Source organism: Nothoprocta perdicaria, unplaced genomic scaffold (assembly GCF_003342845.1).
Source record: "Nothoprocta perdicaria isolate Ctin4 unplaced genomic scaffold, notPer1 scaffold_219, whole genome shotgun sequence".
Classification (NCBI taxonomy): Eukaryota; Metazoa; Chordata; class Aves; order Tinamiformes; family Tinamidae; genus Nothoprocta; species Nothoprocta perdicaria.
Window position 1 is genome coordinate 1,237,899 of NW_020455406.1, and position 14,707 is coordinate 1,252,605.

Below are 14,707 nucleotides of genomic sequence, written 5' to 3' on the forward strand. Positions count from 1 at the left end.
ATAATAAAGTTGAGAGGCAGGTTCGAAACACAGCAAAGGCTTCCTCAAATCCACACCTGCCCCCCGTTAGGATGGGCTCCTGTTTCTCGTGCTCGGTTTCTTCCTAAGGGAAATGTAAATCTCATCACGGGGCCAGGGAGCCCGTTTGGACACCTCGTGCCCGGGGAGCACGGTTCTGTCTCCCACGCTGGCCCATGTAGACATTCAGAGACCTCAATGTAAATGAATACAAACCTTTCAGAGACTCCTTAATGCACCTCCTGCAAGGAAAACTTGTCGTCATTTTGTGTCGCTTCTGTTGTCACTTTGTGTTCCTGTGCGGAAATACAAGGTCCTTTAATTACTTAGCTTGCAAGATCCTTGCCCCTCTCTTTCCGATGGGGGTTTAGGGCTTGCCCCAGTTGGACCGACCTTCCCCGGTCTGTGGGGTTTCACTGCTGTGCCCTTTGCTGCCCGGTGTCGCTCTAAGGTGTAGGAAGCAGCAGCAATCCTAAAAACAGGCAGGAAGAAACGTGAAGGGAAACAGGGAAGGGGGAAATTCCCTCATCCCCCTGGCAGGTGCACCGATGCTCCGGAGCAAATCGGGCACCACCTCAGTTTCTGTAGGGCCTTYGTGGAGGAATTCTGCGTTCTGAGCTGGACATTTCCTGCTGGCGCTTGGCTGCCTCGGGATGGAGACCCTGTGCCCGGCCCTGTTTCCTGCAGCACCAGTCACTGACGGTCACCGGCGGCGTCGGAGCAGAGCAGGGAGGAACTGAGATGCTGAAGCAATTTGCTGGTAAACGTTGCCTTGTTCTCGAGCTCTTCTGTGSATAACTGCTCGTGCTCGGAGCAGAACCGCGGGAGGAACCTGAGCCGCCAGCTTGCTGTGCCGTGGGCTTCCCAGCAGGTACTTGCCCCTTCCTTGCTCGTGATGTGGCCGAGCGGCTGCTGAAATGCCCCTGCGGGGGCATTGCCCCTGTTTTGTAGGCACTTCGTGCTGCACCCCGTGCCTTTTCCCCCACTGCCGTGTCTGCTCTTACAGCAGGACGTGCTCTGCCTTCTCCCGCCGCGTGATCTGCTGAACTCTCCTACGTGCTGAAGCTCGGGATGGTCAGCTCCTGCCTGAGRCCGGCGGGCAAGATGTTTTCCTTTCGTCCGTTTTCCTTCCTTGCTTCTCCAGCACTGCTTGTGTGATTCCGAGGCTGCTGTTGCCTGCGGGGGAAGACGAGGGCTGCGTTTGATTTATTTTATTACTTGCTGGCTCTGAARTGGTGGTTGTGTTAACGGCCCCTTGTCGCTTTGGCCTGGCACGTGCTGGTAGGAGAGTCCCTAGGGCTGTGTCCGGAATGTCTGTCTGGAGACATAGCTGCTCTTCATGAACAACTGGTTTGATGGGCTGAATCACCCAGCTCTGGAGCTAGTGGCGTTTCCCATGCTGGTCTGAGGAGCTCGGGAAGCTGGCCGTGACGGCGGCACTGGCGTGGGTGAGCGGGGCTGGGGCCGGGGGGCAGTTTGTGCCGCTCGGGGGCAGGAACCGAAGGTGAGGAGGGGCAGAGAGGCCTTCCCTCAGGGGAGGAGGAGGCCTGTAAAGGCCTGGCCGTTTTCAGAGACATGTCCCAATAGTGGGGGTGGTGGTGAGGGGTCTTCCTGGGGGGTCTCGGGAGCTTTTTTCTGCTGCCTGGGCTCTCAAGACCCGTTTCTTGGTCTCTTTTCCCCTGTTTCCTTCCCAGACTCCCCCAGCCTTAAAACCGTGGCTATTCTTTTTTCCCTCTTCTCTCACACTTTCCAATTTTCTTGCTCCTTCCTTGGTGCTGGAGTTGTAAGGAAGGAGGCCCCAGTGACTAACAGAAGGTGATCTCGGGGTGCCCGGGCCCGGAGCAGCCGCTCCGCYGGGCCCTGCGGCGCCGTGCATGGGAACGGGAGAGAGGGAGCGATCCTGGAAGGCAGTGCGTGCCGGACGGGGGCGGCTCGCGGTTGCTGGAGCGGAGCAGTGGGGTGTTTGGGGGATAGATTTACCCCGAGTTTGGGTGTTAGTTTCCTGGTCGTAAGTGTTAGTGTCCAAGTGCCGAATTCAGCCCCGGGTCCGTGTGTCCTGGGGGTCTGGCATCGGCCTCTGATGATTCCCACTGAAATGAGGGCATCCTCTTGGCCTGCGCAGCGTGGCCGCGCGGCACTGGCTTCGGAAGTGCCGCGAGCCCTGCTCCTGGAAGAGCTTCTCCTGAAGGAGCCCCGGTGCATGGGAGCCCCTGGGGACCATCCTGCTCCGAAACGTCCTTGCGGACGGGGCGCAAAGGCCGGGCCTGCACAGGCTGAGCCTGCACAGGCTGAGCCTGCACAGGGTGCGCCGGCCTGCGCGCAGCGCTGCTCCTGGGGTGGCCCTGCTCTCCACGTTCCTGGTTAATGCGATGGCTTCCTGACATGCTCTGCAGGGCAAAACCTCCCGTCCTTTTCCAGGAGAGGACAGGCCATGGAAGTGGCCCTGTCCCCAGAGAAGAAGGGACCCCGTGGGCACACCAGGTGAAGCCCTCCGGAGAGGTGAATGTACCCGGCCAAGCACCGGCTGCCCGCACAGAGGCTGTGGCTTTTTTGGAGGGCTTGTTCATTCCTTGCCTSTCTCCCTGCTTTTCCTCCTAATAGCCCATTTAGTTCTTTGTGGGTTTTGCTTTCAGGAGAAAGTTTGCAAGCGCTGTAAGGCCTGYAGTGAGAGCGACCTGCCACATGTAAAATTGCCTTGGTGTTTTTTAATAACACCTATTACCTTTTATAAAAAATGCTGCAAACCCCAGAGAGGTCGTGATTGATGTCAGCGTGTTTGGCCATTCTTTAGAGTTCTAAGAGCTGCCATCCAGAAAAGAAAACTCCTTCCTGCATTGAAATAGAGCTTGTGCTTCCCTGCCTGGCTGGGTGGCAGTAACTGGGTTGTTCCTCATTAAATGTATGTGTGTTTCTAGAAAGCAGCTGGGCAGAAAACAGCGTGAAGGGCGTCCCTTAAATGTTGTAAGAGGATCTGAAAGACGTGGAGTGCTGACGGTGCCGCCTCTTATGGACCAAGACAACATTCAGTTGCTAAACTAATTCTAGGAAGGGACAGACTGACTCACGCAGCTCCTGGGAAGTCTGCAGATCACGTGGAAATGGAGGTCACTGTTGCCAGCTGCTTTATTCTGTACAAGAAAGACTTTTCCCTGGGGGGAGAGGAAGAGTGAGCTGAAATGCTGGATCGCTGCAGAGCGTTTGTGCGCTGCAGTTATTGCAGCTCCTCGTGTTATGGGCAGCTGCCTTTGGTGCCAGAGGCTGGAGAAGGAGCCATGGGAGACACACACTTGACTTGTAGGGCAGGGCAGCATCTCTGTTAAGTCAGTGGGTCCTGAGAGCTGCTTCTGCATCTCGGGGGGCGAGTGAAGCCCCTGGCTCGCYGGCTGCGGTGCCGGCTCGTCCTGGCTCCCCGGGACGGGGTCAGAACTGCTGAGCTTCAATGGGTTGCTTCAAAAAATCCCTTCCTTCCCGCCAGGCTCCCCTCAGGAGCATCCAGCTKTCTCGAAACACGAGATGCCCGTGCAGGGAAGGAGCTGGGCCGAGGCGGTGTGCGCCGGAGGCCGGAGACGCGCGGCTGCGGGAGCCGGGCAGAGGCAGCCGTGTCCTCGGGAGCTTTGTGCGGAGCGGGGCGTGGGGAAGGTGCCCACAGGAGCTGGCCGCTCGGCACCGTTCRGGACGTGTCCCTGTAACTTCCCCTGCGCCTGGCAGCCCCTCTCGGAGTCACGAGCAGCCGCCTCCGCGCGGATAATCAGCCTTGCCAGCACGCGGGTTCTCCTCCCGTAACCTCCTTACGGCTGCCAAGGGAGATTAGGCATCCTGTTCCCACTGGGAGTTTTGTGAGAGGGGGGGGTTTCAGCTCTCCTTGTGCCCCTGAAAATCCCCTCGTAAGCCTGGTCTAGCCTATATTTCAATAACAAATGCAGAGGTTTTCAGCGTTGCCACGCAGGAAGCAAATGCAGCATCCCCAAAATTCATGTCTTGCCTGAGACTTGCTGTGAAATGTGATATAAAAAAGGATAAGAGATTTTGCTGGAAGAACTGGAGCCTTTGCAGTTAGCAAAGATATGAAATAYCCATATGCAATCTTGGTAGTGCAAAACCAAACAGGGCTATGCAGCGTAATCAGAAATACCTGTAGCAATCTTGTGGTTGTAGCCAGAATGGCCCTTTCCTGAAACACAAAAATAAGGCAGGGCTTATGAGAAGAGCTATTTCATTAGTGCTTTTGGATTTTCCTCTCTCACAGACTTTGGGGCATAAACTCCTTTGGGTCTTGAGGACTTCACCTTGCTGCCAAGATCTTGCCCTTTTCTCGTGCCAGTAAAAGAACTAAATGTAACAGATGCATTACAGAAATAATAGGATTATTGCTTCCTTCTACGCTGTGTAATCCAAAAGGGAAGATCATCTGTATTAGTGTTTCTAGTACAAAAGAACTGTGTGACTGYGGCAAGGTGTGTGTTCAACAGGAAAAGCAGAAATAGCTGCTAACAGAATATTCCTTCTGTGATCGCGATAGTCGTAGTTGTGAAGTGGAGAATTAACGGAATTGATAATAAATTAATTTCCTGTTTGCCTCCTGTRAGGCAATATATAAAGGATAATTACTTAAAACTGCTGCTGCCTGGCAAGCTGGAGTTCCTGTGGAGAGAAACGCTATGGTGTGATATGTGGAGCTTAGTGTGTGGATATAAGCGCAAAGCTCAGCTCAGTGTTCCCCGGGGGTGTTGGTGCTGCAGCTGGGCTGCCGCTGCCCTGTGTCCCGGGTGGGTTTTGGGRAGCCGGTCTGTTCCGGGGCTGAGCCGGGACTAACGGGGTGCTGCCCCGGGGCTCGCTCTGGGCGGCCAGGCCTGTGGCTTCGAGCGTAGCCTGGAAGAGGGCTTGGAAACAGAGCGGCGTGTCGGACGGTGACGCATAAGCCGCACTGCTGAGCTTCSTGCTGAGGCCTCTGTGGTGTGCTGAAGCTTCAGGAAATTGTGGTTTGGGGCTGATTTAACTCACTTTTGCATTTCCCCTTAGAAACTCACGTGCCGAAAGCTTCCTGAGGGTGGTGAGTGCCTACAGAAGGGCTTCCTGGGYACGCTTGCAGTTTTGGATGAAGGAAACGCACCTCTCACTCCCTGGGGAGTTGGAGGTTGTGCTCAAGCGTGAAAATCCTCTCGCTTTCTGTCKTCCTTCCTCTCTCGGCCTTGGTTCTGCAGGGAGCCACTGTTAGAGCTGCGCAGTGTGATCCAGCCTCCATCTGACAGGTGCCTCATCCTGGTGGGGACGCTTTACATCTGTTTGGTTCCTTCTTGAGCACGAGGTGGTCTTGAAGATCCAGCATCTCTCTTCATTCAGCAGAAGTAAGAGGTTGTCTTGGTTATTGCCAGGGAAAGGGAAGCTCTGCTTGGGGCTCCAGGAGCTCCCATACATCTGTAAATACCTTGAGGAAAACCGTGGAGCTTGTTCTCCTCGGTGGAGAGCAGAAAATCATTGTTTGGGGTTGAAGCTTGAACCTTCATCCCAGCACTGGTGCGTGACTTGCAACACGAGCGGTGGTTTAGGCCCCAGCTTGATGAAACGCAGCACCACTTGCAGCAGCTCCAGGGAAGGAGCTCATGGCCCGTGCGGGGGTTGTGTCAGCTGGGTGAGTGTACAGCGAGGTGTAGGAGAGCCGTGCCAGGGAGACGTATGGGCTGCTCTGCGCCTTTGGGCTGGTAAAAGTTAAACAGACCAGGCCCGGTAACTCCTGTGGGCTTGTCCAGCTCTTTAACTGAAGGTGAAAACTGAAAATAAAAAACAAGGGGAAAAAAAGGAGCAGCAAAACCAAGGTCATCTGGTGACTCGATTTTCAGTGTTTGCTATGGTTTTGTACAATGAAACATGCTACAAGAGTCAGCAAACCCAACTGAGAAATATCCATGTTCACCCTATAAACACTAGTGCTCTGACTTGAATCCGTGTCTGAACGATGACAGCTCCAGTCCTTCTGATGAGATGCACGAGAAGAGCAGGGCTCTGCTGGAAGGCCCCTTTCCTGCTACAATCCCTAAAGGTTCCTTGTCCATGTTGAGGCCCGTGGATGTTCTTGTATGGCTTTCCTATAGTGTATGTATGGCTTTTCTATAGATAGTGAGGATGAGGAAGAGAAGCCACCCTCAGGCAAGGCTAGCAGTAAGGGAGTGGATTGGAAATACACAGACCTTATTATATAGAGGACGTCTAAACAGGAAGCGAGTCTGGACCCCAAGGCGCTCAGAAGTCCATGATTAACACCACAAGGCAGGAACAGATTATAATGACCCCTGGAAATGTGACCGGCCAAGTGCACAGGGCCTGGCCTTGCTTTGCTGTGGTTCTTCTCTCCTGAATCACTTCCTGCCACGTAGATTGGGATGTAGACGTCGGGAGCAGAGCTGTCTAGTCCAGGAGGAGAAATGAGGAGCCTGTGACTTTGGGAGCAGAAGGGACTGTTGGGAAGCTGAAGTGCAGGGTGAAGGTGGCATCTGTACCTTGAAACAAGCATCTTCACGCCCTTGTGTTTGGGTACTCCTGGTAAAAAAAGGGGGAAAAAATCAAACCCGCTCAGAGGAGCCTGTGCAGGAAGGAGGGARAAGGAACAGGGTTTCCTGGATAAGCCGGCTCGATGCAGCCGCTTAGAGCTGATCTGGGCTTGTGCTCAGCAGTGTTTCTTCTAGCAAATGCCTTTGACAGGACTAACGCCAGCTTTGAATTAGGTGTGAAGATTCTTATCTTCCCTTCCCTGAAATCCTGTGTATCTCACTGCGGAGCTGGGGCCCGTCTCCATCAGCACCCTGTGTTCATGCGGCCTCAGCCCGGGTAAGGTTCAGGGTGCGTTTGGGGATGGGCAGGACACAAAGCGCTGCCCTTTCCCCACTGCTTCAGGGCAATCGCCTCTGCGGAGAGCGGCCCCAAGGTTGGGATGGATGCCCTGGCTGGTGTCACAAAACCAGCGTCTTCCTGGCAGAAGGGAGAGGAGCGTTTGCTGGAGACGCCGGAGCAGCTGCTACGGTTTAGCTAAAGCTGCAGGGCTGTTTCATGAGGCGGAGAATAAGGCCCTGCAGTTCTTGGCTTCAGTYGGAGCTCTGCCTACCGCTCCTGCACTGTTTTTTTCCGTGCCTTTTTGCTGCTAAGCTCCCAAAGGCAGGCCGCGGAGAACTGGTGATACCTTCCCCAGAGGTGTCTGGAAAGCTGAGGGTGGGAGCGGGAGGATCCTGGCTCCGTGTGTGTGAGTACAGCAGGCGCGTGACTCAGTTCCCCGCTGCTCTGCATTGGCTCTGACAGGCCTGGCCCCTTGGAGTTCAGCCTTGCCCTGGCTCCTCCCATCGGAAAGCCAGATGTTGCCACAATTCCCGTCCTGTTCTGCCCGTTGTCCTTTGTTTTCCCCTCGGAACATGCGAGGAGTGCATTCCCACRTGATTTTCTTGGGTTAAATATGTTCACGCGTGGAGATGAGGAGCTGCACATGTGGTGCTTGTGTCTGAAGACTGTCAAAATTTATCTTAAAAAAAAAAATGGCAAAGTTGCACACTGCCTTCATGAGGTAGGTAGTTCCCAGGTGTTGGTGGGGAAAAGAAAAATTAGTGGCAAATAAGTTTTCTCACAGTCCCCAGGTGAGTGTCCGCAGTGCGGGTTAGGGTATTCCTGTAGACACTGCGGTGGAGCCGCTCTGGAGGCTTTTCAGTGGTCGTCTGAATAACGAGGTCTTGTCGTTGCAAGACACATTTTGTTTAATCCTCTAGAAGCAGTAGGGATATCTTCAGACCTAAAACCTGAATAATTTGGAGCTCTTAAGGCTTCTTGTGTTGGTGGTGGTGAGCAGTTTCACCTTGATCGTAATGAAAACAGCAAAAGAGGTCTCCAGGAGTTGGTCTTCCTCTTGAGAAAACAAAGATAAAACCTAAACCCAGCCAGTTTTTCCTCAGGGTTCCTTATAGGTGGCAGAGAGTGAGTGAGAAGTGGATATATGAAAATAAATGTTTTAATATACAATAACAAAAAGGATTTTTATATATAATCTTTGCGTTATTACACCCTTCTACAAGGTGATTTGTGCTCTGTTTGTGAAAATAAGTCATTACTAACGTCAGCTTTTAAAGTAGTGAGAACATTTTCTCTCTGAAGAGCTTGGTGTGTCACCTACTGCACCCAAAGAAAACTAAAACTTGGATAAAGTCCTCTGAATTTTCAGCTCATCTGGTCTGGCTTCATCTATATGTAAAGGAAATTTGATTTTAGTCGCTTTGGACACCATGAGAAAGGCTCGGATCTCTCTTGGGGACTAATCAGTAGTTTATCTCCCCCAGGGACTTTGTGTGTCACCCCCATTGCTCCGATTCCCTTGCTCCTTATCATTTACAGCCCTGGGATTGCCTGGATTGTCTGTTTTTGGGGTTTGTGATACAAGGTGGGTCAAAAGCCACTTTCATAGTCTGTCAATACATCGAAATTGGTTGAGTCCAGAGGAAGCTGCTTTGCTTGGAAATGAAGATTGTTTGAAGGTAGCCCTGTGGGGCAGTAAATCCATGTAAGCCCAGCCTGGAAGCCCATGTAAGCCCAGCCTGGAAGCGTGTGGGACATTTTCTGCTGTGGCCTTTGGGCTTTGGAATGAAGCGGCCGCTAGGTGGGGAGCTGGCCCGGGAGAGCGGCTCCCAGAGCGGCGCCTCCAGGCGACTCCGCTCCTTTGAAGCCACGCTTGCCTTCGCGGTGTTTCTAAAGCCACGCTTGCCTTCGTGCTGTGACGGTTGTGCACCTACCCCATGAGCTTCCCAGCCCACGTCACGCGCGGGCCCTGCCGCGGCCGGAGGGACGGCCCGCGTGTGGCGAGGGCGCCCCGGGCTCGCCCTGCGCCCCCTCGAGCTGCCCCGGCCTTCCTGGCCACCGCCGCTGCCCTCTGAGTCACTCGAGGCATCGCGGGACGGAGCGCTCGGCGTTTGGCCCCATCACTTCCCTCTGCTCTTGGGCGCGGGCGGACGAAGGAGCCGCGCGGAGCGAGGAGGAAGGGGCCGTCGGGGCGAGGATGGCGGCGAGGATGGCGGCCGCCATGCCGTGGGGAGCGCTCCAAGCCAGCATGAGGACACGGGCGCGGCCGTGGGCGCCGAGCCTTCGCAYGGAGCCAGGTCGGTGCCGCAGGGACGGCGGGCGCGAAACCTCGGCGCGTCACCTCGCTCTGTGCTGACCTGGGTCTCTGGTGACAACCCCAGGGTTTCTGGAGGAAAGCGGCAATTCCCAGCCTGCTTCCCTGTCCTTTTCCCGCTGCAAGAAGGCCGGGTGCTGCCTGGAGCGCGCTGGGACTTGAAGATGCAGTGTTTGAGCTTTTTAATAGAATGGTTGTTGTTTTTAGGTGTTAGTAAACGAGAGGGAACTCGGGCTTAGCGAGCCTGGTAGCAGGAACTGCTCCGCTTCCGGATTGCTCTTCCAACTGCGTGCGTGGGGGTGCTAGCAAGACCTCCAACAAGATTATGAATTTGTGTCAGTAATGCAAAGAGAATGTATGAGTAGACAGCACTTCTACCCCCCTCCTTATATATATGCACGCAATCACGTTGGAAAATATCTCTCAATCTGTGTTAGAYGGTCGGTGAAACGGGTGCCGGCCACGGAACGGCGCCGCGACGGAGGCCCGACTTGTTTCAGTGCTTCCCTTCCTTCTCTTTGTCAAGTCTTCTCCTTGCAGAGTTCAGATCGGCCCTGCTGTCCTGCAGGAGTTCAATGGGTAAACAGGATTTGAAAGTTGMGCAACGTTGTGTTCCAAAGAGTAGCTCTCAGCAAAGAGGTCGGCGTGTCGCTTCGCTGGACGATGCCGAGGGCTTTTTGCATAGCGTGGGGTTTTCTTCTTGTAATGGGAAGTGCTTTCTGCAGACCGTCRTTCACACTGCCTGCAAATGCTGGCTCTTCATTTTTCTTTAACTCCCCCACCCCATTGCCTTCCCGAAATAAGGCTGAGCTGCATATCTAGTTCCTTTGTAATTCACCTGGAAAATAATGTCAATGTTGCAAGGGAGGGAAGAAAAAGGCCTCTTATTAAGGTGCMAAAAATCCCATTTTGAGGCTGCGAGAGCTAGATCTGAGGCTGAGACCCCGATTTTCCCCATTTGGGCTGTTGCTGCTTGTTTGGATGTGTCTGGAGAGGGTGATGTGGCCATTTCAGCACCAGTGCTTCTGTTCTGAGTTTTTTGTGGCAGTCTAACAATACATGTGGACCTGGTGTAGAAGGTAAAATAGGCAGAAAAGCTGCTTGCAAACCTGTTGAGAGCACGGAAAAGAAAAGTGTCCTACCTTGAGAGGCCATTTAGTCCGAGAACTTAGAAACGCAACTGTTTTCCCATAGAGGAGAACRTTATGTGGGGAATTGAGGCCATTTCTGTGTTTGAGAATATATCTGGGGGCTTACATTGTAATGAGAGCTTGAACTTTGTCTGATGATTTGCAGAATGACCACTCTGACATCTCTGTTGGCGCTTGCATTTGGAGGAAGGAATGGAGGTTCTGAAAACAGTGGCAAGTAACATGGCCCAGGGCACCACGGCTAGCTGTGGACACTTGCAGTAGGCGCACGGCTTTAGGAGGCAAGAACCCTTCAGGCCATGAATAGYTCCCATCTGCAGGCCAGGGCGGAGGACCCCTTTCTCTTTCCAGCTTAGTGAAGGACGCGTGCGTGCAGTCTCCTTTCCGTGTCTTTGCATGGGCRTAAAAAGATGCTTAAACCTGTGCTCTTTGTAAAAACATGCATGTCCCGATACTGGTGCCTCTGCAAGCAGGTTTAAATGTGTCTTCTGACCTTGTGTTTCGCCTCTGGCGCGTGGCAATAGGAAAACCATTGTGAGAACTCATCTGGGAGTCATTCGTCCACTCGGCCTAGAGGATGGMTCTCTGTTCTTGTGCTCTAAAATATTTCCTTTTACTCCAGGTCTGGGTGCTCCAGCCATGGATCAGAAAGGTTATCGGCGAGGAAGTTACCAGAGCAGCACTAGCGATGAAGATATGGTAGAAATAGCAGGAACATCTCTGGACTTCTCCATGGCAGATGATGACCCTCCACTTGACCAAGAGATGGGAGGTAACACTCGTGTTTTTCAGTTTTCTTCTCTTCCTCGTAACAGATTTCAGTAGAATTTTATGATAATGGTTTCTTTACCAATCTCTCTGGCTTCTGCATAAGGTGAAAGGCTAATCTAACTAACTGCAGCGTAGCMGGCTTTGGGACTGAGATAGTCTGCCCACCAAAATGTGTGGCTTGGGATAAAAGTGGTGCTGCCATTTTGAGAGATGACCAACTTAGCTACTTAGCTCGTTTGGACTGCAGAAAACTTGACTGTTGAGAGAAACAAACAAGCTCAATTTCCATTTTTTTTCCCTCYTTCTAGAATGAGCTGAGCTCTTATGGGCAAAAGAGGCACTCTGACAGAAAGCTTAAATCACAGGGCTTTCTGACACGGAAAAGAGGAAATGTAAGTGGGGAAATAGTTGCCTGCCTAAGTGCTTGTTTCACTTCTCTTTATAACTTCTGCTGAAGTTGGGAAACACTGTTTCAGCGGAGTGACAAGTATTTGGGCTCTAGGTGTGTAATCTGTCTTCAGTAGATGCAGTGTTGGCCACGTTCTTCGGTGGAGCTTAGTAGTTGTGGTGGAGACTCCCGTGAATTTCTGTTTGCAGACGGTGTTTGTCATGTGCTGCCTGAAGCTTGTGTTGATGATGCTAGCTCGTTCTGCTGAATTCTGAGTTCCCAGAATGGCTGAGGTTAGAAGGAACCTCTGGAGATCAGCTAATCCAACCCTCTGCTCAAGCAGGATCCTCCAGGGCACATTGTCCAGGATTGTGCCCAGGCGGCACTTGAATCTCTCCAAGGATGGAGTCTCCATGACCTCTCTGGGCAAACCTTTCCCTTGCTCCATCACCCTCTAAATGACAGGCTCCGAGCTCCAGATTCAGTCAAGTGACGCGAGGGAGAAGCATCAGGTGTTTCCTGATAGATTTGCAAATTGAGATTGCATTTCACAGCTCATTCTTTCATACTTGCCTTAAGAGCCATGGGCTAAGGAGCAGCAGGATTTTCTTCCTGCTCCTTAGCTCACTGCTGATAATCCTGTTGGATCTTGGAAATGGTCGGCTTTGCATGCTCCCCGGAGCAAGGAATGCTTGTGTTGGGAAAAGCCTCTACCTGGAAGCTATGCTGGAGATGAGGCTTTGTTCCAGAAATAAATACAGAAGTATTTTTATGAATGCCCTTACGTCCTAAAGACTTGAGCTTTGAAAGAGCCTGGTCTAAGTTACAGCCCRAGTGTTTCAGGCTTTTTTTAGTTAAAGCGTTTTAAAATAGGCAGCAGTTACAAATAGCACAGTATCGAACATGAAGAGTAATTCTGCAAAGCAACTTGGCCTAAGTAACAGTTTCTTTCACTCTTATCTTCTCTGTTTTGGACTTCAGCATTTATTTGAGCAATAAAAGGAAGCAGATGAGATGTTCCTTGCTTTTACAGCCTGTAAAACTCTGCTTGGGAAGCAAACATCTCTTCTTTTTTTTTTCCTATGCTATTTTTACAACAGTGATAATGTTTCTCATGCCATGTGGCAAGTGAATCTTAGCTGTAATCAAACCGTTTCCGTGTTGCCTGTTCTTGAGCAGTTACTTGCAGAGATTTATCCGCAGGTGCTCAGGTGTTCCGGTCCAACGTGCTGAATTAGAGCAGGCCATTGCTGACAGTTCTCTCTGTTTCCCGAATGCCTTGCTCGGTTTCTAGGCTTTGGGTCTTTTCTCTGCTCACGGAGTCCAGTTGGTTTGAAGTCCTTCAGTGAAAATTGCAGAGACGTTGGTTGCCCAGCACAAGTGTCTATGAGCAAGCTTTGGCACCGCTTTCCCAGACTACTTCAATGTTCAATAGCCAGGTACAAGTAGAAATCATGCAATTCCACAGTGCCCTCTTTATTTGCTGGGGAAAAAAATAAAAGCAGTGAGAGTTTGCCTTTATCATCCTGTGTTCTCAAGGAGTTCCTGGTCTGTTGGAGATTTTTCCCTCTTAGCCCCTGACAACTTAGTTTCTTTATGACTTTCTGAAAGAGATTTGGTTGCAAGGTTCACAAGTGCCCAAACAGATAGTCAGACAGTTGTTGTATCTGCAGTCCTGATGATTTTTCCAAGAGCTGCAAGACTTCTGAGAYCTTTCTACAAAATCTGTGTTGAAACTGTCCTCTTATATCAAGTGCGTGGCCTGCCGGGTGAAGCCCGGCTTGTGTCAAGTTGTTCGCTGTGAAGGTAGTGCTGATTTCTAGTTCCTTAACCCCCCCTTTTCCAAACTATTAAAGGCACAAATGGGGTGAGAGCAGCTGTGGTCTGGGCCATCCCTTGGGCAGTGGCAGCTTTCTCTGGGTTTTACTCCAGTGGCTGTTTGTCAGCTCGTTGCAGTGGGGAGGCAGACGGGGCCTCTCCTTGGCAGTGGATACTTGGGCACCCCAGTAGCTTCTGTATGTTTCACACCATAAACCATGGAAGCAGGATTGCTCTACACTTTTTTTTTTTCTTTCCAGAGAAAGACTTAATGTTTGAAGACTAGAAAGTCTTTTCTTGCTGGATTTAGGATTTTTTTTTTCAATTGGGCTCTAAAATCAGGAATTGAGACTTGCGAGAGCAAGTGCTGTGTCCCAAGAGCAGCAGGGACTCTCATGGGAACAGTGTGGTTTGGGAAAGGCTCCGTGAGAGGAAGCAGAGCTATCAATAGCTTGCAGGCGAGCTGGGACGGGTGATGTAGCTTTGAATCCTTGGTTTGCTTTGATCCCCACCAAGAGCTAGAGCTGTGGATGTTCTCAAGCAGTGCTTCACCTCCCAGTGTGCCTGAGCAGAGCATGGGCCTCTTCCAGCAGCTGAATGAATACCAGGGCATCTGTGCAACGGTGCTCTTGTTTGTCTGTTGAAGTCAGGCAAACTGTAAAGATAGAAGCCAGGTTATTGCCACAGTTTCTAGGAGCCTTTGTGTTGCTGCTCAAGCTATTGATGGTGTTTTGAAGGTCTGGGTCAGATGGAGCCCAGGCTATTTCTGGAAATCCTCCTCTCCCAAGGCTGTTTAAGTGCCACAGAACATGCCCAAAACTTGTGCAGGTTGTGCTGATGTCCCAACACGGGCTCTTTGCTGGTGGTTTAAGCCAGCGTGGAGGTCCGTAAGAGGCGACACGCGTCCACCAGCTCTGCTCGCAGGTAACTGTAACCTCTCAAAGCTCATGGAGATGGAATTGCTGCCCCTCCGCAGCTGGGATTCACAGCGTCACGGAAGGGTTGAGGTTGGAAAGGACCTCTGGACATCATCCAGTCGAACCCCTGCTCCAGCAGGGACACCCAGAGCACAGGGCACCCGGTTGCGTCCAGGTGGGTTGGGAAGATCTCCAGAGCAGGAGCCTCCGCAACCTCCCTAGGCAGCCTGTGCCAGGGCTCGGGCACCCTCACAGCAAGGAAGTTCTTCCTCACACGGAGATGGAACTGCCTGTTTTTCGACTTGTACCATTACCCCTTGTCCTATGGATTTGCTAGATGCAGAGTCCCAAGTTCAGATGTTGCCTTCAGTGTCCACTCAAATGGCAATGGCTTTTTCAACTTGACATTTTTCTAAACTGCCATTCGCCTTGACATCCAGAGAAGGAGAAGAAAAGAAGAAGAAAAGAAGAAGAAAAGAAGAAGAAAAGAAGAAGAAAAGAAGAA

The 14,707-nt window shown here is 51.9% G+C and overlaps 1 protein-coding gene across 2 annotated transcripts in view; it reads left to right on the plus strand.

Annotated features, from left to right (window-relative positions):
• The first annotated feature begins 577 nt into the window (after positions 1 to 577).
• The window catches only part of LOC112946929 (H(+)/Cl(-) exchange transporter 5), a 34,868-nt gene continuing 20,738 nt past the window's right edge, over positions 578 to 14,707 (plus strand). Inside the window, exons 1-2 of one of the 2 annotated variants that reach the window (XM_026038896.1) lie at positions 578 to 889; positions 10,931 to 11,080. In XM_026038896.1, coding sequence (XP_025894681.1) covers positions 10,948 to 11,080 — 133 coding nt within the window. In that variant the 5' untranslated portion in view covers positions 578 to 889; positions 10,931 to 10,947. Of the gene's footprint in view, positions 890 to 10,773; positions 11,081 to 14,707 lie in introns of those variants that run through there. The other variant, XM_026038897.1, reaches the window with a different exon arrangement.